The following is a 24,099-nucleotide window of genomic DNA, read 5'->3' as shown; positions in this document are numbered from 1 at the left end:
AAGCAGTGCATGCAGTACCTTACGTGAGTCCTGGCATGGGAATGAATGTCAGTGTGACTGATCTCTCGTGATTGATAAGAACCTTTTGAGTGCCTTACACAATGGTTTTCTTGTGCGTTTATTGTCAAAGTGGTGAGAGGCATCCAGTATCTTGAAGACTTTTCTTTCAGCCAAGAATTCTTGTATTTGTGGAGTTCATCTTGGATTGTAATGAATGCTTAGTGCAAAACACAACACCATTTTCTACACAAGTTCAAGATGAAGCTTGACTGACATGCACAGCTAACATGGAAGTACTGTAATCTAACTGAAGTCGTTGTACAGGCAACACACCAGTTTCTGCAGCCACTGTTGTTAGTCCCTTGGTTCATATTGACTTAAGCACACTTGACATCAATTGCATCAAGATGTGACATGTTTTATAAGAAAAAAACCCATATAAAATGAAAAAAAATATTTTTAGGTATTTTCACAAACAAAAACTGGCTTTTAAATAAATTTGCTTCCATAATGGTTAAATATGACAAAAGAAAAAAAAAAGAAAAAAAAAAGAAATTAGACTGCGGGGAAGTGGAATATGAAAGTAAGGCTTAAGGCATCAGTTCCATATTTTTCAAAGCCAAATATGTAATGTTGAGAAGAGAAGAAATAATAATTAAAGGTTCAAATCTTGTAATTTAATATTGTTATTAAAACTTTGCTGTATATTCTATTCTTTAACATTTGGTGTTAATATAAAATTTACTTGGCAATGCTTGACATTTGAAATAAACTTTTTTCTATGGTTTTATTTGCAAGTGTTCCATTAATTTTACTAGTTGGGTTATAAAGAGTCTGAAATCTAAAAGGACACTGTCAAGGTTGGGTCAATGTTTCAGTTTTTGGCAGTGTCGCCACTCCCAACTCACTTGAATCCATTCGACAGTTTTTTTCCTACAGACGAGCCCAAGCTGTGATGCTCAGATATGCATGTTGAACTCTGAAGATCAAGGTTGTTCTGGGTTGGAGCGGATACTGGCACATGAAGAGTCAGATGGGTGCTGTTTTAGAGCTCCTCTTAGCTCTGACATGCAGAGACTTAATGATCCAAAGATTTGGTTGATATCTATCTCTACTTTTGTACAATTGAGTTCACAAATACGTATACAGAGAGAGAAGAGTATCAGTAAAAATCGATAAATGGCAAGCAGTAAAACAGTGATAAATATTTTGTTAAAGTGTGAAACAAATGCGGTTGTCAAATTTTTTCTTTAACGAAGCAGTTTTTAAACTGTTAAAAGGTAATTCTAAGCTGTAGCTACTGAAGTTCTTTCTTATGAAAACAAAAACCCAAAACCTTGGCAATGTCTTTTTTAATTGATTGATAACTCGAATTAGATACAAGTCTGTACTGATGAAAATTTTCCTGAATTTTAATCATTATGAATATTCTTTGCTATCTGAAGTTACCATATGTTTTAATTATGTGTATTTAAAAACAATAACTACTTAAAAAGCAAAAAGGAATCCTAGGAGGGGTGCAATAATATTAATTTAAATGCTAATGCAAATCAAAGCAACATCATGTTTCTCTAGCTTTCCCTGTAGATAAAATTCTGTACATTTGGTTGAAAAGCTTACGTTTTTCTGCATTGTGGATACGTTGCCTCATGCAGTATCAGTAAATATATATTTTACTTTGGACTTAAATAAAATTTGAAATATGACTTGCAGTTTTAGTTGGAATCCATTTCTTAGACTGAAGTATAATGTTTACTGAGCTTTGGAGAAGGCAAAGCATTTATCAGAAACTTGAAATCCCTTCTTGTGGTACAAACTCTGAGGCTGTTTCTGCAAGCAGGTGAACACAGTGTATACTCTCAGTGTGGTCAGCAGAAGAGGTGTATACAGTGTTTTCAATGTCAAACCTACCAATACTTCCCTCTAATTAAACTAAACCATTTCTTGATGCATCTGTAATTCATAGGTGTTCTGTGCATTACTCCTCATCAGGAATGTTGGGGAATGCATTTGGATTTTTAATGTTAATTGCTAGAATGACCAAACTAAAGTAATATTCATATGGTAATGTAAACTTTTTTAAAAAGTAGAAATGCATTACTGTATACAGTGGAAAGCTATTTATTGTACCTCTGGGCTTATTCCTCTAAAAATCATAGCGTAAAAAAATCTTTGTCAAGCCTGAACTGATGTATATAACGGAAATAATGTAAAGTTATATTTTCATGTTTTTATACTTAACAACATGATGGGAATACATAATGTATGAGTATTTCAATTCAGATAATATTGATTCGATAATGCACATTTCAGTTAAAAAAGCAGTAATAATAGTTTAATATCCATGTTAACAGTACATCAGTATATTGCTATATAAAGTATGTCTGTGTGCATTTAAGTGAAAAGTAGTCAAGAGTGATGAAAGCTGTCCAAGGGTTTTTTATTCATTTTATATGAAAACTGTTATGGAGCAACCAAAATGTTTATGAACTCAAACTTGTGTAAATTTCAAAATGTCCTTTTACTGTAGCTTTTTGTTTAAAGTACAGTATCTTATTTTCTGCTTTGTTAAATGAGTAACGTACAAAGCTGGACACACACTTTCTAAGACATTAACGTTCTCGTTTTTTCATGTATACTTATATGACAGAAAATGCTTCTGATTTTATTTTTCAATCTAACACATGGCTTTTCTGGAGTGTTGTATAAACTTCAATCATACATAAAAGATCTTCTTAAAAAAGGCAAAAGACCTTTAACGTCTGCTTAGTGTTATTGAAATCTGGTTTCTTATTTATTATAAATATATTTTTCTAAGATTTTACATGGAGCAAACCTGTTTGTCCCCACAGACAAGAAATTTCCTTGAAGAGTTTATGAAGTTTCTTCTTTTCTTGAATGAAGTTTCAATGAAGAGCATAAATATTATCCCAAGTCATCTTGTAGCTCAAGGATAGATTTACTGTACTTTTTGTTACAATTAAATGAAGTAATGTAACTTCCTTGCAACAATATAATTGTATCTCCGGACTGTAACTTTCCTGATCACAGTTACAATGGCAGTGTGACAGGTTGATTAAGCTACTAGGTTAGGTATCTGTTCAGTAACACTATCTAAAATTGTCAGTTTCAACCTGTACTTTTTAAAACTTAAACAGATTGTTGATGTCTCCAAAGCAGAGAAAGAACCTGAGAAATGGCAGATACTTTTTGTATATATTCATAGTATCAGTACTAGTTACCTAGTACAACAGAGAGTTTGCTGTAATAACAAACAAATTGAGTCTGAAGAGGTTTGCAGTCTGAAAGGTTCAATGTTTTTATGTAAATGTATTGTACTTTTTAACAGAGTGTGTTTCTGCGGTATCAGCATCTTCTTTGGCTGGTAGAGGCAGACAATATCTTTACATGAAACCTTGCACAACTAATTGTATTTTAAAATACAAGTAGATTATTTCAGCTGTCATTTGGTGCAGTTATATGAATGCAGTGGTCACCAGCAAAATAGAATCAGCAGCAGCTGTTCTGTGTGGTATTTCTAGAGGCTACTCAGACCTGCTTGACAGCAGCAAAATTTAATAAATCTTTTCATTTAAGCTGTCACAGGATCACAAAAATTTGCTGTGAGAGATCCATCAGGTCTAAATTATCTTAGGAATTCATATCAAGCACTTTGAAAAAAATTAAGCAAGTGACTTAGCTGTGGACTTGATTTGAAACATTTTCCCTAGTATCAATGTTTCTAGATAATAGAGAATACTGTACACCTGTATGAGACACAATAGAGAATTGTATACATTAATTGCACTGATGTGACAAATTTCATTCAATTTATACCTACTGTTGGTCTTTCTGAAATTTCTGCTCATACTGGTACTAATACTCTAAACTTCAGGGCTGCTTCAAATAGATAAATAGTAAAATTGCCCTAAAATTTTTCTGTTTTCTGTGTTGAATGCTATCTTTCCTCTCTCCCGAAAGAAGAAGTTTGATAAGCATGTCTACATCTAATATCCGGGAACACAGGAACTTCACATGGTGACAACTTCATAACAAAGAGTCTTAATTGATTCCTACTTTCATTTAGTAGGTGTCAAGTACTTGTAATCTAAAGTAACTGTAATATTTGTAATGCATCTTTTCTTTCAGAGATTTCCTTAAAATAGTTAATATCACTTTGATGATCACACCTTCAGTTAGAGTCATTTGGTGCTTTAACATATTGAATTGATATTTTTTTAATAAAAGAAAATGTATATGTTTTGGTAAACAATTGGCAAAAAATGGAGCATAGTAAGATACAATATAAAAATTCTGAGAATTATAGCTCTAATTCCCCTGCAGCTTTCATGTGTCACAATACCCTCCCCCAGTCCCTAATCTTATTTTTGGGACGTGTTACACAATGCTTTTTCTTTTTTTCCCTCTTGCCGCACTATACGGAGTTAGTTCTAAGGCATACTTTTTAGCTTGGTAGGCTGGTAGGAACTGTAATTACTCTGTATGATACTTACTATAATTGATTTGACAGTCATTAAAAATTGTTACAATTGCTCATTGCATATGTCTCTGTATTAAAGCAGCAGTGGTGATAAAGATGGGAAAGGTTATCTAAGATAACCCCTTTGTCCAAGTGGTATCATCCACTGCACTTGTTCTTCTGTCACTCTCCTTTGTTCACGTCTTGCTGCTGATGAAAGTTTAGCTACCTCTGTAGGCAGCTCAGTACTTTACTTACCTCAGTGGTGAGAAAATTCTTTATACATAAAAGAAAAGTACCTAATTTCATGAAGTTGTCCAGTGAATAACTTTGTACAATTTGCCCATTATTCTTCCTCCCTTTACACTTAAAGCTCCCACTCAACAGGAAAGGACTATTACTACATACTGTAGGCATAGAGAAAAAGTTCACATGTAATTTGTCATAATTTTTAACAAATGCTGACTTTTTGAGACTGACTTATCTGTGTTAAATTTACTCCTACTAGTCTTCGAACTGAAAACTGTGATTTAAAATACATATTTAAATTAAAATGGGTTTCATTTATTTGCTTTAAATATCGCAAACCTGATTTTGAAAATTTGTCTTACAGAGTAGGAAAGGGCTGCTAAACATTAGTGCCTGGACCAGCCCCTTGAAATTGTCTTCAGATAGTTCCTATCTGGGGCTTGGATCTAGGGAAATGCGACTAACAGGGATTCCAATGGATCCCGTGAGCAGTGCAGGACCACACTGCCTCCTTTGCATCTTTCCATGCACAGAAGGCAAGCAGGTAGGAAAAGCTGAAATAGGAGCTGGAGAGGCAGTTTTATGTCATTTTTCTGTCCCCTCTCAATCCTACAAGGTGAAGGTATCTTCAAAAGAGACAACAGAGATAATTTATCCATGTTTTCTAAGGATAGAAAATATACTTAGGGTTTTTTTTCTTCTAAAACCCCACTGTTAGAGCAGTTTTGAAATAATAATGTTCAGTTTATGCTAAAAAGTTCTTAAAACTGGAATATAAAATATCTTTCTAGAGGTTTTACTGTTAGTAATCGTAGAATCATAGAAGGGTTTGGGTTGGAAGGGCCCTTAAAGATCATCTAGTTCCAACCCCCCTGCCATGGGCAGGGACACTTTCCCCTAGGCCCCGTTGCTTCTTAGAAGGAGGCAGTCCAGAGTACTTCTGGCATATTGATGCTTTACTGAAGTATCAAGAGCATCTTGTTAAAAATGTGCTGGAGGGCTTTTATAAAACAACTGTTAACCCAATTTTCAAGTTAAGTTGTTACTGCCTACCCTTCAGCACCATATTCTGTGAGTTTAAAGAAAAATGTCATCAGAGAGGTCAAGTTATAGCTCTTTCAATGAATAGTATGCTTTAAAAATAACAGTATTTTTCAGTGGTTGCTTTCCTTGTGAGTTTCACTATGAAACGCAAACCCATGTTGGGTTACCTCATACTCCTAAAAAGCAGAATATCTACTGAAATATTTTTTCTGGTTTTGAGGAAGTAGATTTTTTTTTTATACTGTCACAGTGACTAAAGATACAGTAATACAAACAACATGATTTTTACTTAGGTGTTTGCCTTTGTATTTATTACTGTTGTTTTTAATAATTTCACAAAACCGTTAGAGGAATATTTACATTACTTTAGAACTAAGTGGTTTGGCAGCTTATCCAAGTTACCTGTAGGTAGAATTCTTCATTCAGCTTCGACTACTTTGTGTGAATAAATAAGCAGAGATGCTGATACATAAAAATGAAGATCGTGGATGTTCCAGTGTATATGTATGTATACATATCCATGCACAGTGCAATAGTAAAACTAGTGCTGGTTTTGATAAGGCCATACTCAAAAGTGATGATAACCACAGCAATAATTCATATTAGGGCCAGTAGCAACAGGAAGGTTCATAAGCAAGTGCCTTACCACCTCTCGTTTGAATGAATATGGAATTTTGCATTTCTGTAGGACAGTATGAATCCCCATGGGAGTCAATCAACAGTGAATCCTATAACTTCAAAATCTGGGGTAAATCCTGTGATCATCCTTGTTCTCACTGATGGGATTAAGTTCTACAGAACTTCTGTGAGACAAATGGGCTCTTCCACGCTACCTTTTGCCTACACAAAAAGGTCAAATGAAAGCTATTGCATGTGTCATTGCCTCTCACTTAGCAGCAAGGATGATGGGTTTGTGTATATGCTTAGTTTTTCAAATTGAGGTCTTTGCTATTTAAAAATCCAAATGGTTGATCTGAGAGGCTTAGGTTTAGTTAAATCTAAAATTATATGAACAAACAAAATATTGCTCTTTGCAAGTTATTACTTGATTTTCTAAACCAAAACCTCTATAAAAACTTACTGCCTCAAAAACAAAATGCTGGGGCATTGACAGGGCTGGATATTACACTACCTACTTTGAATATTGTGCAATAAAATATACTGCTGTGGTGCTGTGGCAGAATTCTGTCCACATTTTATATTTTATTTTTTTTTACTAGCATAGACAAACTAGTATAAACTATATGAAATAACTCATGGTGTAGGCTTGGCAGACAATTTTCAGGCAATTTCTATTGATTGGTTTCACCTGTGGTATTACCACATTTTTTAAATCTGCACCTTCTGAATATATAAAAAAGCATGTGATAAACTGTTTTTATAAAGCCATTGTCCTCAGTGAGAGCAGGATTTTGCTTGATATGTTTTCTTCATCCTGACAGGTATACTCACCTAAGGTACTTGTTTACCCAAGGAATAGTTTTCACTACTTTTCACTGTATGTTTTGCTTATTCTAGCAAACATTTAACATATAAATATTTTTTTAGTGTTATAAATCCACAGTTATACTGGGACAAGTTCATCAGTTCTGCTTAGTCCACCTTATGTGCTGCTTTCTATAGGACATCTTTGGCATTTTTTGCTTGTAGTTTACTTTTTGATCTTTTATCACTGGGAGAGATTTTAGCACATTGAGGGAAAAAAAGTAACATTGCATACCCTGCTTGCTGATGTGAGATGTTGCCCAAATCATTCAAAGTGATTCAGCTGATAAATATGTCCCGTGAGTCACACCTTTTAAAGAATCTTTCTCAAACAGCAGGGACAAAGACTTCTCTGAGGAGAATAAAGTAATTAATATGCTTCAGTCAGATCCTACCTTGCTGGAGTCCAGGGAAGCTGGGATGTCAGGACCAAGTCCGAACCTTCCACCTGTCTGTGTGCAGTCACACAGTGATGTGCCCAGGAATCACCACGCTTGGCACTCATGCTAGCAAAACTGAATTGTTGGCATGGTCGAGATGCAAAAACTATTTCTCTGCTCTTAACATGATGCCAGGGTGGGAAGAAGAGAGCTGTCCCCTCTTTCCCCTATCCATACTTTCTGAAAAGCTTTTTTCCTTCCCTGAACTACAGCCATCCATATTCAGCAAATTCAGGATGTAACTTTAGAAAAATTGCTTTGATATAAAAAAATAATGTATTTTTTAACATACAGGAAACTTGGCATTTACCCTCACTTGAGAAAAATAAGCACAGCCATCTTGACTGGCTGAACAATTTCATGGAGATTTTTCTCATAGAGAAAAGAAGTCACTACTTTATGAATTACAACATCATATGTTGTCATAAAACACGTGAGCTTCCCAATAGACAGAATCATGAGACTGTAGGAATTATTTTTTTGTAAGATGCTAGCTAAGATTACATTATATGGACAGCCTTTCTTATGCATGTTCTAATATGCTATGTAAATCAAAGGATTATGGGTTTGACAAGTGGGTTTTCTGTGTCAGAATGTCTGTATATTAATATATATATACCCAAATAGTACAATTAAAGGGGTTTTCTCTTTCTTAAAGGGTATCCTTAGATCACTTACACAAACCTAAGTTAGGAGCAATACAAATAATTGAAGACTGAAGCAAAATTGCTCAGTGTGACAATGCCACCTGATCTGTGCTATTTTCTTTTTTATTTCTTCTTTGAATATCTGTTGAAAAAAAAACACAACAGTGTCTTGCTAGAAGGAATAGGCAACAAAAGTGTTGGTAAGAGAATGCAAACCAAGCTTCCATGAGACTGTAGGATGGGATTTTGAAGCCGTGACTTGACACTACAATACTGCTTAGTACATAAACTAGAAATTTAGTTCTAATTTAAGTTAGAAAGTTAGAAGAGGTTCAGTAGTTTTATGTGGTGAAGCAGGTACGTGTCATAATAAGTGTAGGCACTGGATATAGCCTCTGGCATTTAAAACTTAGACCTATCCAGCTTCCAGGTATTCACTGTTTTAGGCTACTTTGTGAAATTTTTATGGGCAGACTTACTGCTTAGCTAAATCTGGGTCTCGTTCTGGCTGCCTGCATCAATTCATTTTCTGGGGATAAACATCAAATCTGAGGGTGAACTATTTTCATTCCAAATGGGGAGTCTGCGTTTCTCTTCAGCTGGCTTGCTTTATATTTTAAAGGCAATATTTCAACACTTAACTAATCATTTTTCTTTAGTTTTCTTGCTGGCAATATTGTCAGGGTTTGGGGTTTTCTTAAGCTCTTAACTAAAGCTGATAAAAAGTGTTTACTGAGGGGAAGTGTGAGTTATCAGTCAAGCCAGTATTTTTTAAGACACTATTTTATACTGAAAATGTAGAAGACTTCATGCTATAGCAGAGAATAAAAATACAAGGAGTTGTTCCACGAGGATTTAAGTGAGATTTTGCTTGGTTTGGTTAATTTCTAAAAAAATCATCTTTTTGCTTGTTTTCCTTTCACTACAGCTTTTGTAAAAAAACAAAGAAAATTAGTTTTCTCTATTAATTCCCTCTGCTATTACATGCTCTGATGGCTGATTGGCATCAGTGAAGCCACCTGGATACTTGGAAAATATTCCCCTGCTCTTATAGATAGATGGTAGAGCTGCCCAATGTAATAATAGATGTCTTCTGTCTGACTTAATTTCCATGTGGATGTGATTGTTCACTTGTTTTGTAGAGTTTTGGTTTTAGTGCAGATACTGATGCAGAGGTCAGTGGGGAAATATCTTAAAAGAGTAGTGCATAATATGACAGAGCATTCCTGAAGTCCTTTCAGAAAAATGCTGGAAAAAAAAATCTTTTTAAAAACTGACTTGCCTCTGAGCATCCCTTAGTGAGGGGGGAAACTAAGTGGCTTCTGTATTCTGCAATTGTGTTCCCCTGAGTAGAAAATGTTATGGTAAAGAGTGTGTACAGAGGTGTTTTTGCAGACTCAGCTCAAAGTAACTGAATTCTATTTAAAGATGTCATGCACAAAGGAATGAAATGCACAAAGGAATTTTTCTTTAAAAAATAACTCATGATTTTTTTACTTTCAGTTACATCTTCAAACTTAGCCGTGTCAGGAGTTTTTTTTTTTTGATCAGTGCCAAATGCACATGAATTAATGCACCATGTCCTCCTCCTGCAGAATTCCATCACCATTACATATCATTCGTAATGTCTAGTATGGACAGATCGTCTACAGTAGATGTCCTCATCAAAGGCATCGCCTTACAGAGCTTAGCTCATGTTTTAGGTCAGATTCTGAAGAATTAATCATATACCTAAGTCCTATCATCAAAGTGCCTGAAGAAAATTGATTTTGATAATAGACTACTTTTTGGTGCAAAGTGTCACCAAATCATGTAGGGTCCTTTCCCTGTCTGATCATTAGAAACAGTATACTGTTACTGCTTTATTTTAATGTGAATTTTCATCCACTATTGTCTTTGTGTCTGAAACATCTTGCATGCTGTTTTTCTCCCTCTTAGGAACAAAATGGTGGCGCGTAGGACACCACAGATATATTTCTGAAACCTTCTGCAGATACTGACATTTTTATTTATAGGTGCTTGGCTGCTTTTCATCTTAATTCCTCTGAGACCTTTATGGCTGATAAAATTTAAATCTTCCAGATTTTGTATGTATGTCTTGTTGTTGGAAACCTGCTAAAGTTCCCTCAGTGGCCATTAGCTACTGATTAATGATACCATTCAGGTACAACATTTAATTTGTATAAAACCTTGAGGCATATACAGTGTTTTTAAAATAATTTATTATTTATGGTACTCTAAAGTGAAGATTTAAGCATGCAAGTTAGGATGCTGAGGATAAGAGATGATAAATGAACAAATGTACAGGAGAAATAAAATGTGAGACATGGCAGGCAGGTTGTGTTGGTGTGAACGTATGTGTTGTGTTTAATACTAAGGCTTTAATATTTGATTCTAAATTTTCTTAATGAAAAATGGAGTAAGATATAGAAAAATATACATATATTGTGACTTCCATCTGGTGATACTAATTCCAAGTAAATGAATTTTGGCTCTAATTGTGATAACTGAGGAAAAGAAAAACTTTTCTTGTGAGCATCTTATGCTGCTGATTTTATTAGCATAGCATTGCTGCTTCTTGGAATACTTCCTTAATTTCTTTTTGGAAGCTCGTCCTTCAGAGATACATGCAGCTGCAAACATAAAATGCTTATTTTGCAAGTGCCTGGAACTTGCTGAATCATTCTGTCTTCACCAAATAAGTATTTTTTTGTATGTTTCTACTCTGAACTTGAGGAGGTAGTACATTTTGATAGCATTTGAGTTCTGAAATCAAGTTATGATACCTAGATGCATGAAAATTAATTCTTAAATTAGTTTGTTGCCATGACTTAGCTTAGAAACTTCTGTGTTGTCTGCAAGATGGATTGCCCATTGTGTTGTTTTACATGTTAGTGATTGTTATAAATGATGGTAGGAACCACAAAATTTAAACTTTCTGTGTTAAACTTTCCAATTCCATTTGTCTGTGTGCTCATGTTCAATCAGCCATGTGAAGTGTCTTATTTCAGATACATTCAATTGTAGTCAGGCCTGTACTTTCCATGCTTATTTGGAGACTTTATTGAATAAATTCTGTAGCATTCACTAAACATGGAGTTAATCTTTCTGTTATTCCTTCAGATGGATTCAGACTTGAGACCTGCTTTAATCATGTTATTCTTTAGAAGAGTTGTTGGTAAAAATTATGGACAGTGTGCTGCCATTCCCCTTGATGGAAGCCATTTAGCTATTTAACCTAAATGTCACTTTGGGAAAATGAGTTAAAATGGCATAAACAAAAAGGTGTCTTACAAACTCCAAAACTTGTGTATTCTACTGCTTCATAATCTATATCGCATTCGCCTTAAAACTTCTTCTAACCCGATCTCTAATAAAATAATAGATCATTGTATTAAGAAGAATATTTTTTATCTATGGGTTACAATTTGTAGAGCTGCAGAAAAGGCCTATTGTTCTTTACCAAAGTGCCAATATTCTGTGTTTTGATGAAAATGAACTTCTGCACAAGTAAGCTGTATGTAATACTGCAGGGCTAGATGTCACTTTTTATATAAAAGACCTCAATGAGCACAAGTCCTCTTTGAAGTGGAAAATGTCCTGGCACAGAGTTAAAGAGATATCTTGCTTCCAGACACTGGATTTAAATTCAGAATGATACATGTATGCAATAATAGATCTTAAAACCAGTGCAAGGACTTGTGCTGGGCCATTTCTTTTCCCAAAGTGCAAACACTTGTATGTAGGAGTGAGAACTATAACTCACTGGAAATTGTAGCCTTTCCCGTACCCACCTGTCTGTCCATTTCTCCATTTCGCTGTTTTCCAGGGAAAAAAAAAAAAACAAACTAGAAAAGACAATCACCCTTTTTTTTATTCTGGGGGGGGAAAAAAACCCCAAACATAAAATAAGAAAAAAAAACAAAACCAAAAAACACCACCACCACCTCATTTCAGGCATCAGACATGGCCTATGAAAGCAGATTAGGTTGGTGAAAACATTCTGCATCGTTTTTACTGTGAACTGTCTTATTTTTGGTATGCCTACCATCTAAACTGAAGAGTGAAAATCTCTTATAAGCCATTTCTCAGATTTTTACAAGGAAAAAGTTAAACTGACAAAGATGTTTAAGATATCCTACTTACAGGACTATCTATGCCACTAATAACTGGCAGCATACCCAGAATAGCAGTCTTCTGGGACAACTGTGAGTTTATTTTTCACAATCACTGTGAAATGAGACAGAAGGAGACAAAAGAAAAAGGCTTTAAATGCATAAAGGTTAAAATATGTCTAGGATGCAAAAGTGCTGCACTGGTGAAAAAATAATGTCCAGATTAGCATTAAAACACCTTAAACCCATGGAGCATTTCCAGGATCATTGAATCTCCATTAGGTGATGGTTGTCAAGCAATATTTCTGAAAGTAATGAAATCTCTGAGAACACTGGCTTGTAGAGGGTAACCTTGTACTGGGTGATGATCAGTTGATTCAGCATAAATTTAGTGTAAGAATAAACAAAAATAACCTTATAGTTAAGGGTCTCTCTTTCAAACTGACACGTCAAGGCTGGCTCCATACTCATATACAAGCAGCAGTGCCTGGCATGTTCCCAGGCACCAGACTCACCATCTATCCCATTAAGCTGCTACAGCTGTCCCTGGTGCCAACTAAGTATGGTGTCTAGGAAAGTTTACTGTAATAAACAGAGGATATTGCATGCTTATTAGCTTGAGTATACAGGAATATTTTGGGGCATTTTGTTGCAGTGTGGATGTCACCTGTGGGAACTAATTAGAGCTGTAGGAGTGAAGTCTTGAATTTGAAGGAGATCACAAGATCTCTTTGGGCAAAGAAATTACACCTGGCAGAGATTTTTATTAAAAGCCTTTCCTCCAGTCCCCACTGCTGAAATACTCACACTAGGAAAGACATCTGAAATAAGTGAAAAGATTACCAGAAACACATAAAGTGATGGGATTGGTTATCTGAAGAAGTTTTAAGAGAGGTCAGAAAGAGTACAACAGTTTAAAAAAAATCAACTTGCAGTAGATTTTCCGAAAGCTATTAAAGACCAATTTTTTTTTCACATATGAATACCGAACATAAAGATGTGGAATTGTTCATTAATGACAGTTTAGTTGTAACTCATAAAGTCAATGTATATTTTGGTTCTGATTTGACAAGAAAGTCTGGTAAATAAATTGCAGAAGGTTTCCTCTATAAAGCAAAGGAGCTGTGAGGGAAGCAGGAATGTGGATGAAGAAGATGGCATTACCTGAGGAAATTTTACACTGGAAGAGTAAGCCCAAAACTGTATTCTTCAGTAATCAGTATTATGGTCAATTCTATTTTTATAGACAAATAATGACCCTGACATGAGTGAAAAAGACTGGTGAAATTAATTTGATGATTCAAAGTTAAGATAAAAATTAAGCAGTGAAAGAAATGGATGTGTTTGTGGAGTGGAAATAAGTCTGAATAGCATAGAAAGAAAGGCACTTAAGGCAAGTAGGAGAAAATTTTCAGACAGCAGGAGATCAAAGGGGGACCCATTGTTTTGCTTCCAACACTGTCTGATAGTGAATGCCCTGTGAAGACTGAAGATTGCACACACAGTGGGTTTTGCTGGGATTGTTGTATGGCCTCCAGCAGTTTGTGGATCAGGGACTCCCTCAGACATAGATGGTATCTTTGCATTTCATATCCTTTCCTGCAATTTATCTAATCACTTTGAACTCATCTCAACTTTGGCAACCATAATATCCTGTGACAGAAATTGTCATGGCTTAACTCAACATTGTGTAAAGAACCACCTTTTTTTTTGCCTTAAGCCCATTAGCTGTTAATTTCCTTTGTTGCCTCCTCATTCTTATACTATGAAATGTAGTTAGAAGTTGCTCATTAATTCATGCTCTGAACTAGGAGGCTTGTAATCTATCATATGGAAGAAACTTAAAAAGACCTCAAGCTTCTTTCATGCAATGAAATGGAAGTTGATGTAGAATGTGACTGCTGTTAATAAATAGAAGTGGGAGAAGAGCTTCCTCACAAAACGGAGAAAAGCTGCTTACTTATAAAAAAACAATGCTGGCACCAAAACAGTTTGGGAAAATTGGCAAGGCATAAATTTAGGGTGGATTGAGAACCTTTCTAGTTTCAGAGCAACAGATCTGCTTGGCAGTCAGGTCAGAAGGCTGTACCCTACACAGACAGTGCCTTGGCACTGTGGAACAGCCTTTTTCACAGGAAACAACCTCTCAGAGGACCACTGGTTCCTCATTTACAGATGATCAAGCAAGTGTTCAAGCATTCAAATATGTGCCTTTAGATCATTCTACTAGCAAAACCATGAAAATGCATTTTTATGTGTGAAAGTTGACTGGAATTCAGCAATACAGGAGGTCTCTTTCCACTGAATACTATTACATGGTCTGGCTGCAGAGATGCTTTTTTTTCTAATCCAGATTCATAGTAATGTGTGATCTCCTGGATTTAGGTGTCTATGTCAGCCATTTTGCAAAAAGATAAAAATACACATGGTGCCCTTTTATCCCCTAGCTCAGTGATTGGAAGTGTTTTAAATAAAAAAAAAAAAAAGCCCACAACAAAAAATAACCAACAGATCCCCCCAAACACTTGCTTTGAATATGGAGAACATTCATTTTATCCCTTTTGTTGTCCAAAAGAGTTTATGAGAAATCCTTTTTTCTGCAGGTGAAATTTTCGTCACTAGTGATATGGTGTATTTTCGGAAATTAAATATCTCCCAGAAAACCAACTCTTTTTTGCAAGAAACAGCTAAACAGCCACTGAGTAAGATCAGCGAAGGAGAGTTGGTGACTAACACTGAAGCAAAGCCAGACCCACTCCAGCTCCAGTGGCTCTAAGGACAGGATGGAAAACTCTTGTGTAGTCAGCAACAGAAGAACAGGAATCCAAATCTGCCTTTCTCATATGGTCATCTTGTACAGTCAGGCTTCAGCTTTTCCCACCAGAGAGTTAAGGGCTCCATGGGAACTGGAGCAGCCGCATTAGGGGCACATATCTTATCAAATTGGATTATTCTCTCTTTTGCTCTGGGGCTCTGATCCTCTCATTGCCCAACCATGTACACATTTGTTTGTTTCTGATTTCTGTCTACAAGAAGAGAGCTCCCTCTGAGAGAAAACCTAGACATTGTTCAAAAGGTAGCTTGGATCAGTTCATTCCTTACACACAGTATAGACGCAGCATGACCAAACTCTGCTCAGTGTGTGTGTTTAAGCTACTCTGAAAGGTGGTGGCCTTGAAGAGTTTAAATGTGGATCAGGCCTTGATTTCTAACACAAACTGCCGAGATGGGATAGGTGTGCACCAAAGTGCCAGAGTCATGTAGAAGGCATATTTAGTAAAGGGTTCCCCAGGGGAGAGAAGAACATGATTCAGGTCTCCCACTATCTACATAAGGTGGTAAAACTATGCTGCCATTGCTGGTGATGTTAATCTGAGAAGACTCACACTGAGAAGATGTAAATGATTACTGAGATTCAAGCTGGACAATTTAAAGCTCAGGTTAATTCAGATTTACATGCTTTTTGCTTTGTCCAAAGACAGATGTTGAAGTTTCCAGTGAAAGATGCTTAGAGAACCCGGAGAGCTCCTAGGAATGGATGATACCTGGGCGCTGAAAAGTGGTGAAGCTTTAAATCTTACTTGTAGACACTTTTCACAGATCTAGCTGAGAGATTTGCTTGATAAGGTCTTTAAAATTACCTTGAGTTGATTTGATAAGTTACAAATGAGGTAGGAGTAACCTCTACCTTGCTACTGATGTCTGTGAGGATAACCTTGATAGGGTGTCACAGTCTGTTTTTTTATTCTGTCCAAAGTGAATGCACTTGACATGCTGAAGTATAAAAGTTGCAGAATAGGAAAGAAGTCTGAAGGAAATTGTCTTGAGTAGAATATCCTGTGCCAAGACATGTGAGCTGGTATTGCAGAAATTTTTAAGGTCTCTGATCATTAGTTTCTGATTTATTTTTTTAATAGGAAAAGGGAAAATGTGTAAAAACCCAAGCTGCTCAACCTTGATTACTGGTATTTTATGCTAAATGTGGTTGTTCCTGCCAAAAATATTAAGCTAGCAAAGAGAAGCTTAGATGTCTCATTAGACTATTGCCAAGAAAGACATGATTTTGAAAGCTCTGCAGGGCAGGCCCAGAGGCTCTTGCTGCCAATCTGTTCTCTTATTCACTGCAGAATCAGTGCTTCTTTGAAGAAACAATACTTCAGGCTACTCTGGATGTGCACTGAATGTATTTTAACAATTATTTTTTTTTTATGTGACCACCTGTGGAGCTTTGTTTTACTTTATGGTGCAGACTGTACTAGATTTTAAGCATACCAATAGAATTCAGAATATGGGTTTGTCTCTGAAAGCATATGTAAGAAAAATTGTAAAGTAGTGATTGTAATGCATGGAGTGAAAAATGAAAACCTGAAATCCCATAGTACTCTACAAGAAGAGTTTGCACTAGTTTTTCTAGAGGAATAAGCCAGCTATTTTAGATTTAATATTCATACCTGTCCTGAGGGCATGTTTAGTGAGAGGCATAAAATTATATCAAACAGATAGGCAAAAAGTATGCCCAGTGCATGTGTTTCATTTCATTGGTGATTCATAATCAAGTCAGAATAGTGTAGAAGTAGACCTGTGAATTATTTAGATTGCTGACATTTAGCAAATTAATATATATTTTAAGTTGCTTCCATAGTGGACTATGAATCAGTCAAGAGTGAAAGACAAGACAAAAAGTTCTAATGTGAGACCATTTACTCAGCCAACCAAACAGGAATGAGCTTACCATTCCTAGAGTCAGAAAGAAAACAACAACAACAACAACAACAACAAAGCAAAAACCACACCCAAGCAACTACCACCACCAACAACCCTAAAGAAAGAAAGTGCTTGCTGAGATGTGTTCCATCCACATTTCCTGGAGTAGCTCATGAGACAAATTTTTAAAGAGAAATTAGATTTGGCACTGATTTTGAAGTCTGAAACCAGAAAAAAACTGTCCTCTATACTTATACTAAAAAGATATATATCTCTCAATAGATCTCAAGTAAAAAGGAACTTTTGTTTCCTCACTTGCTAGGAAACCATCTTTGGAGATTTCCATATTGAGTCAACTGAGGATACTGCTTACAGAAACATCCAGTCTTGACCAAAAGAGCCCTTGTAGCAGAAACTTAGCACAGTCCTTTGTAATCTGCTTTGACAGCTTGTTAGCTTCATTTCAAAAATATAATCCTAAAAAATGCAATCTAATCCATACTCAAGCACTCAAGTATTTCTTGGAGAGCCTGAGTTGGCTAGATCGAAAAGTCTGCTGCGGTGAGATATATTCCTTTTATACAGAACAAATGGATCATGACTTAATTGCCTCTTAAACCTCTTCACTTGAGGTGCCTTAGTCTTTAATTTAGTCTTTCACTTGACAGAAAAAGGTTGTTTTCAAGACCCATCTTGTGCTTCCATTTAATATTGTATCCAATATACATTACTTTGTCATCATTATTTGCAAAACCGAGTGTTGGATTTTGGGACAGATAAAGACATTTCTTCCTTCTTGTTCAATATTCATAAAAACAACCACTTTCCTTAGATCTTCTTCAGGAGTTCATGTTCAGGTGGTGAAACTCCAATGAACAAAGTTAATACATGTGGGATGCCTCATATTTCTCCATATTTTTATATGGAGGAAAAGAGAAGCAAAGAAACCTTGCTGTCTTCCATTTCTCCATTGTTTTCAACATCATTTTACTAAAAGTCTGCAGAAGACAGTGAGGTTGCATCAGTATGATAATTCCATGTTCTCTGTTTGCTGTCTGGAGAAGCACTTTTAGTAGGTCTCATACATTTGGGTTCTCTGGAAAAGACGATGAGAATGAGTGCACAAATTGAAGCTGTAATTACTTTGCATCAATGCTCATTGCATACCATCAGAGTAAACTCTGGGGGGAATATTTTAAAGCAGGAGAAGGGTCCTGCAGGAGCTGCACATACTGAGAACATTCCTAATAAGCAGTGGGAAATAGTATGGAAGTTTTGGAGTTTCTGACCATGATAAAGTCTGATTCGTATGCCAGAAAATGAACATTTTTTTATCCACTCTTTAGGACTTAGACTAAGATGGTGACATGTCTGCTGTCAGAAGCTGTAAGAGAGGATAATTTGGGTGTGGCTCCTACAGCAATGTATTTTTCTGTGCAGCATTGATCTTGTAGTCCTTATGATGACAAACTACTGGAAAGTTAGATGAATCTTACCTGGCCTATCCAATTTGCATTTCCCTCTCTGATAGTTCAGATTTGAGATCCCAGAACTGAGATGTTACAATGACTACTGGAAGGAAAAAATAACTCTGAATAGAGAGCATGTCAAAGCAAAAAGTCCTTAAAACACCTTAGTTCATTTGTTTGCAACTGGCATCATCTCAGCCCTTAATAAAAATGCTGTTCTAAATCCTCCTCTGCAACTTTACAGAGAAAACCATACCTTTCAGAGGTGTGAATGCCAACTGAAAAAGAGGAGTCGTTTTCCTTGAGAACCTATTTAGGAATGGTAAGAGTGATAGCTCTTTGTAGACATACTGTACATGTGACAATTATCAAAGCCAGCAAAATTTGATTCTAACACTGTGTACTCACATTGGGGAAGCCAAAGCTGAGATATTTAGTCAGTTTAAATATCAGCCAGCTAAAGTCTACTAAGCAGCCAACTACATGTCTCTTCAGCAGTAGTCTAATTCATGTACTGTAATTAGGCTTGAATACAAAATATTGATTTAGTAGTAATTACATTTGTGTAAGCATTAAGATAATGTTTTGGGAAATCTGCCTAGATTCAGCATGAGGTTCCAGATAATGAAATGTTCACTCTATTGCTGTGTAGAAGAGCTTTTAAATAAAACTTAGTCTATACTCTAACTAATATAAATTTATTTGATCCCATTGTCTGACTTTTTTGGCTTAAGACACTCCACTAAAATTGAAATATCTTCCAGTGGTCGATTCTAGCTAAGTAGAGTACACCAGCTATTTTAATGTGTTCTGAGATCATTCAGGGAAAGGATGTGTGAGACTTATAAGAAATTTGTAACTACTCCGTTAGCCTTAAATATTGCACAGTCAACACATGCACTCTGAGAGAGCATGAAATCCTGTGATTCCTGGGTAACAGCTTATTTTCCTGTTTCACTGTTCTTGCAGTATTTTTAGAATTTTGCATCTCAAGAGGTGCATAAATACATGTTTCATGCATTTACATTTATACACACTAAGAAGCAGACTTATCACATCTACAAGCATATGCAAGTAGTAAGTTCTCAGCATACACAAACATTTAGTCTTAACTTGCTTTTAATCTAAATGCCTGCTCAGATGTATATATGCATCTATCCATGTGTGTGAAATATATATATATATATGTATATATACACAAATACAGAAAATAAACCTAGTGTATATAACCTCCACGTAGATTCAAGGCAAGAAAGTAGATCTGAAGACTGGACTATCTGGACTGTCTGCTTCCTTGTCAGGCTGGAAAAATCCTAAGGACAAGGGAACTTGTCTGACCCAAGCTATAGTAAAAACTTGTGACTGCTGATTCTCCTGCTCTCCATGACCCTTCAATAAGAGAACAGCTGTAGATGAATAACTGGTAGTGAAAATCCAGGCCTGGCTTTACCCTGTCACAAGTTGGGAAAGCTGGAAAGATGAAGCAAATGTACAGATGAAGCAAATAACTCATCTGGGAAAATCCTCTAGCAAGACTTATAGGAGGTTTCTATTTTATTTATGCTTTGCAAGACACATGAATCTGAGGAACTCTTAACTGGTGCCATAGCTCTCTTATTCACACAGTAATACAGAATCTGTTGTGTCTAACAATGTCTAACATCCACCAGTGAGTCTCCCATACTGGATGATGGTCAGGTCTAGAGCTCTCAGAGGAGGAAAAGGCTTCCTGTAGTTGGCATACTTAAGCTGACCTGCCTAGTCACCATAACAAGTTTCAGTTCATGTCTATCTATTAGCATAATGCTTCATATTTGAAGCATCAGGTGAAATATTTCTTTAAAATAAGAACTGTAGCTGCATAAAATAGCTATGAATTGCCTTGCATTATAGAAGATAGTTTTTACTGAAATAAATAATAAATGTGCGAAGCATATTTCCAGAAATATGGAATAGCATTTAGCTAGGATATCACATATTCAGATAAATATCTCTTTGGAGATTCATTCTGACTGTATGTTCAAAACCAGTTATGTGAGTAATTTAATGAAATAGATGCCCTATTCATCTCAATAGGGGATATGTGTTTTAAAGATGCTTCTGCATTCGAAAAGGTTCAAATAGCTCTAGTGAGAAACACATATATTGCTTACATTATGTCTCAGTGTGAACCTTTGCTTTATCATGAATACTGTTCTAGATCCTCCTGAACAGCAATAACGAAGAAGGTAGAATAAACTTTCTAAAATTCAGTTTGAGAAACCCCAAAGAGCCCATGTCCATGCATTCTCTGTGTGCTGGATTCTGCTGTCACTCTCCTTCTTTTGCCTTGATAGCCATGGTGCATGAAGAACAGCAGTTTAGATTTCTTCACAGAGACATAATTCTTCTACTGAAAAAGCATTGGCAATATACCAGCTTTGTTTTATAAAGGATAGTGCTTAGAGGTTTGCTAACTAGTCTTATCATTAACCCCAAAACACTTATAATCCCTACTTTGGGATTATGCTCTGGCAAGGTGCATGAGAGCACCCTAGCTGGTTGACAAATCCAGACAGGGGGTTATCAAGTCTGGGAAGGCCTATTCCAGAGGAGCTGTAGGGCAGGTGCTACTCATCTGCAAATGGAAGGACCTTCAGGTCATGTTCTCAGCTGATTTTATGTGAGTGTTCATGTATGGTTTATGTTTACAGGACAGAATTAGATGAGGAGGGAGCACCGTGGATGGACCGTCATCTTCAGCATCAGACTACTTGTTGTCTGAACTAAGCACCGTAAGCTGAATTGCTCAGTCAGTGCCATTGCAGCCTGTTTCTGCTCTGTGTGCACTTTCTCTGAACAGGCTATTCAGAAAATGAGGGAGGAAGAGGGGAGAATAAATTTTCTGTAAGAGAAAGATTGTATCATCAATTGAAAGTGGCTGAAGGAAACACTTAGAAAATACAATTTACCCCATAATCCACTTTTCAGACACATCTCAGAACATACTGAGGCACAACACTATCCTATTACAGCAACAACATTGCAATGTAAGAACTGGTAAAATACAGTGGGAGAGAAGAGCAAGGTAGGTGTTAAAATCCCCAGCAGGGGATTGTCAGGCACAATTCTAGCTGGGAAGAATAAATGAAATATCCTTCCTAGAGCATCAGTGTCACAAACAGACAGACAGCAGTTAGAATCAGCTTTGGGACCTTGAGCATCCCATGGGTGCAATCTTGATGTGCTGAATATATCTGAATTTGACCAAGGCCTCCCTAGGCCATTAGAAGGGGGGCTGTTCTTGTCCTTGTTTGATATCTTCTGGCCTCTGTGGAGTGCTGCAATTGTGTGGGAGCTGATCCTGCCCAGAGGTTGTCCCTTGTGCCTCCCTTGAGCTGTTGGGGGATGAACTCCCTTTGGTGGTCAGCTGGGTCTGTCCCATACAGCTCTCTGTGTCTGGAAAGACACAAAAGCAGTGGGCTGCCTCTTACTTTTATGTTAAACTGTAGTGCAGGAGAGCACTAAAGCTGTCAGTGTACCCCAGCGCCACAAGGAGGTACTCCTGCCCCCTCACAGCATCTGTGCAAGGAAGCACCTGGTTTCTCCCAAGCACACCTCGATGGCATTAACTCCGGGGAAAATTGACCTCTCAGACACCCTTTCTTCATGGCTGCAGCCTCTGCATTTGGTGGAGTGTTTCCCTGCTGAGCTTTGAGCTGGGACTGCATACAAACTGAGCCCTTGCAATATCCCTAGCTGCAGCCTCCATACAACAGGATGAAGCACTGAAAATTTTATTTGCTCCAATAAGTCACTTAGACTCACTTCAAGATGGACTTGGTAATGTCTGTCTCCTTGTTCCCTGCTTTTTACCTTGTTAGCCCCCTTCCCTAGCACTGAGGAGCAGCAAAGCTCAAAGCTGCCCTAAAGGATAAGTCTTTTTGTTTTTCTCTTGGCTTAATCTAGGGGTCACCATCCTCAGCCTACCTCGTCATGTGTATGCGTCCACCAGCTCTTTTAGTCATGCTTTGCAGGTGACACCTAGGGGAGCCCAATCCTTGCACTGACAGGCTGCAGTTCCCATCAAGCAGAGGCACAAAGAGAGCTAGCAGGGACTGTTAGGGAAGAATGAGCCTGAGGCTTCATTTACACAAGGATTATGTACCAATGTATTTTGTCAGAGGGTGTGATTTATTTTCCTTCCCTGTCTTATGATAATAATGCATTCCTTCAGGTGTACACAACCGTAGGCACTTATATTAGTATAGTTTACACCTTGCTGTAATTAAAGTAGCAGAGTTTATGTTCCTTAATCAGTAGGAGAATGTCTCCAACTCTCAAGCCAACTGTAAGAAAGCACACACATTGCTAGTCCAACTTCTTGTAGATAACCCACAAGATTTTCAGTGTCTTTTCAGTGCTGATTAGGGAACAGAGACAATGAGGAAGGACTGTTTCCCATGACTTTCATGAACAGGCTGGGCATTCAAAAGCATGCCACAAAAAAATAGTACATTGCACAGCAAAATATAAATAATTAAGGTCTGGCTCAGAGTACATGCTGCTTGGTAAAACCAGGATGGAACTTGGACTGTGGGAGAGAGGGTTAAGGAAGGTGCTGCAGGCAACGGCAGTGTCCAACCCTCTAGCTGAGAGGTTGCCAGAGAAAGAGCCTGTCAGACAAACAGAGTAGTGGGGTGAAAGGGAGTGGGAAGATGACTTAATTAAGCTGACCCACATAGACTACTTTCCTTTGGTATCAGCAGCCTATGGTGACACTCAAAGCCTCAATCTTTTTAAAATTATCAGCCTAAATCCATCTCTGAGTCATGACAAGCAGAAGGGAATTGTGCGTTTATCCTCTGCTGTGCTGACAGCTCTTTACACCCAGGTAATTCTCAACAGCATCTCTTTTGATGAACAAGTACCCACTGTTCAGAGTCAGCAGAGGTAAAGGTGGGAGCACAGTCAACATGGGGTGATTAACATAGCTTCAGTTTGTGAACCGGAAAAACTGACAAAATGTGTTATTTTCACCTTCTTGCATTTGACATTTTTGAGACTAATTTTCCTTCTACACAACTTTGTTACCTTGAAACTTAAGATGTAACTGTGTAGGGAACAGTAATGTTATTCATTTACTGTGATGCTAGTACTTTTTCTACTGCTGTAAAAGCCAGAAGAAAATGTCATTCAAGTGGATGGTATTATAGTTTATATCCCCCATCATGCAACAAGCCTAATTCTTGCAGCAAGAGTTATGCATGAAGCAAATTAAAAGTATTAGGGTTTCTGACTAATGACTTATCAAATAAAGCACAACGACTTAGTGAGGACAAGTGGCAGACTGAGGCACTTTGTAACCTTATTCAGTCAGTAACCTTATTCAGTGCAAAGGGAGCATAAGGCTGCTCCTGAAACTGTGGTGCAGGAGGGTAGCCCCCTTGTTGCTGGTGGGATACCCCAATGTGATTCCCCACTCAA

General features: G+C 36.9%; 1 protein-coding gene across 4 annotated transcripts in view; it reads left to right on the top strand.

Moving 5' to 3' along the window:
- The window catches only part of GRIA2 (glutamate ionotropic receptor AMPA type subunit 2), a 96,284-nt gene extending 93,531 nt beyond the window's left edge, over nucleotides 1-2,753 (top strand). For all 4 annotated transcript variants that reach the window (XM_027676839.1, XM_027676836.1, XM_027676840.1 and 1 more), the window contains one exon: nucleotides 1-2,753. This exon is cut by the window's left edge and continues 94 nt beyond it. In XM_027676839.1, the coding sequence (XP_027532640.1) occupies nucleotides 1-71 (71 nt within the window). In that variant the 3' untranslated portion in view covers nucleotides 72-2,753.
- The last annotated feature ends 21,346 nt before the right edge of the window (nucleotides 2,754-24,099 follow it).

This window comes from Neopelma chrysocephalum, unplaced genomic scaffold (genome assembly GCF_003984885.1).
Source record: "Neopelma chrysocephalum unplaced genomic scaffold, ASM398488v2 Primary Assembly neopelma1_42, whole genome shotgun sequence".
NCBI lineage: Eukaryota > Metazoa > Chordata > Aves > Passeriformes > Pipridae > Neopelma > Neopelma chrysocephalum.
The sequence above is the reverse complement of the archived record's forward strand: the minus strand, read 5'-3'. Positions and strand labels throughout refer to the sequence as shown.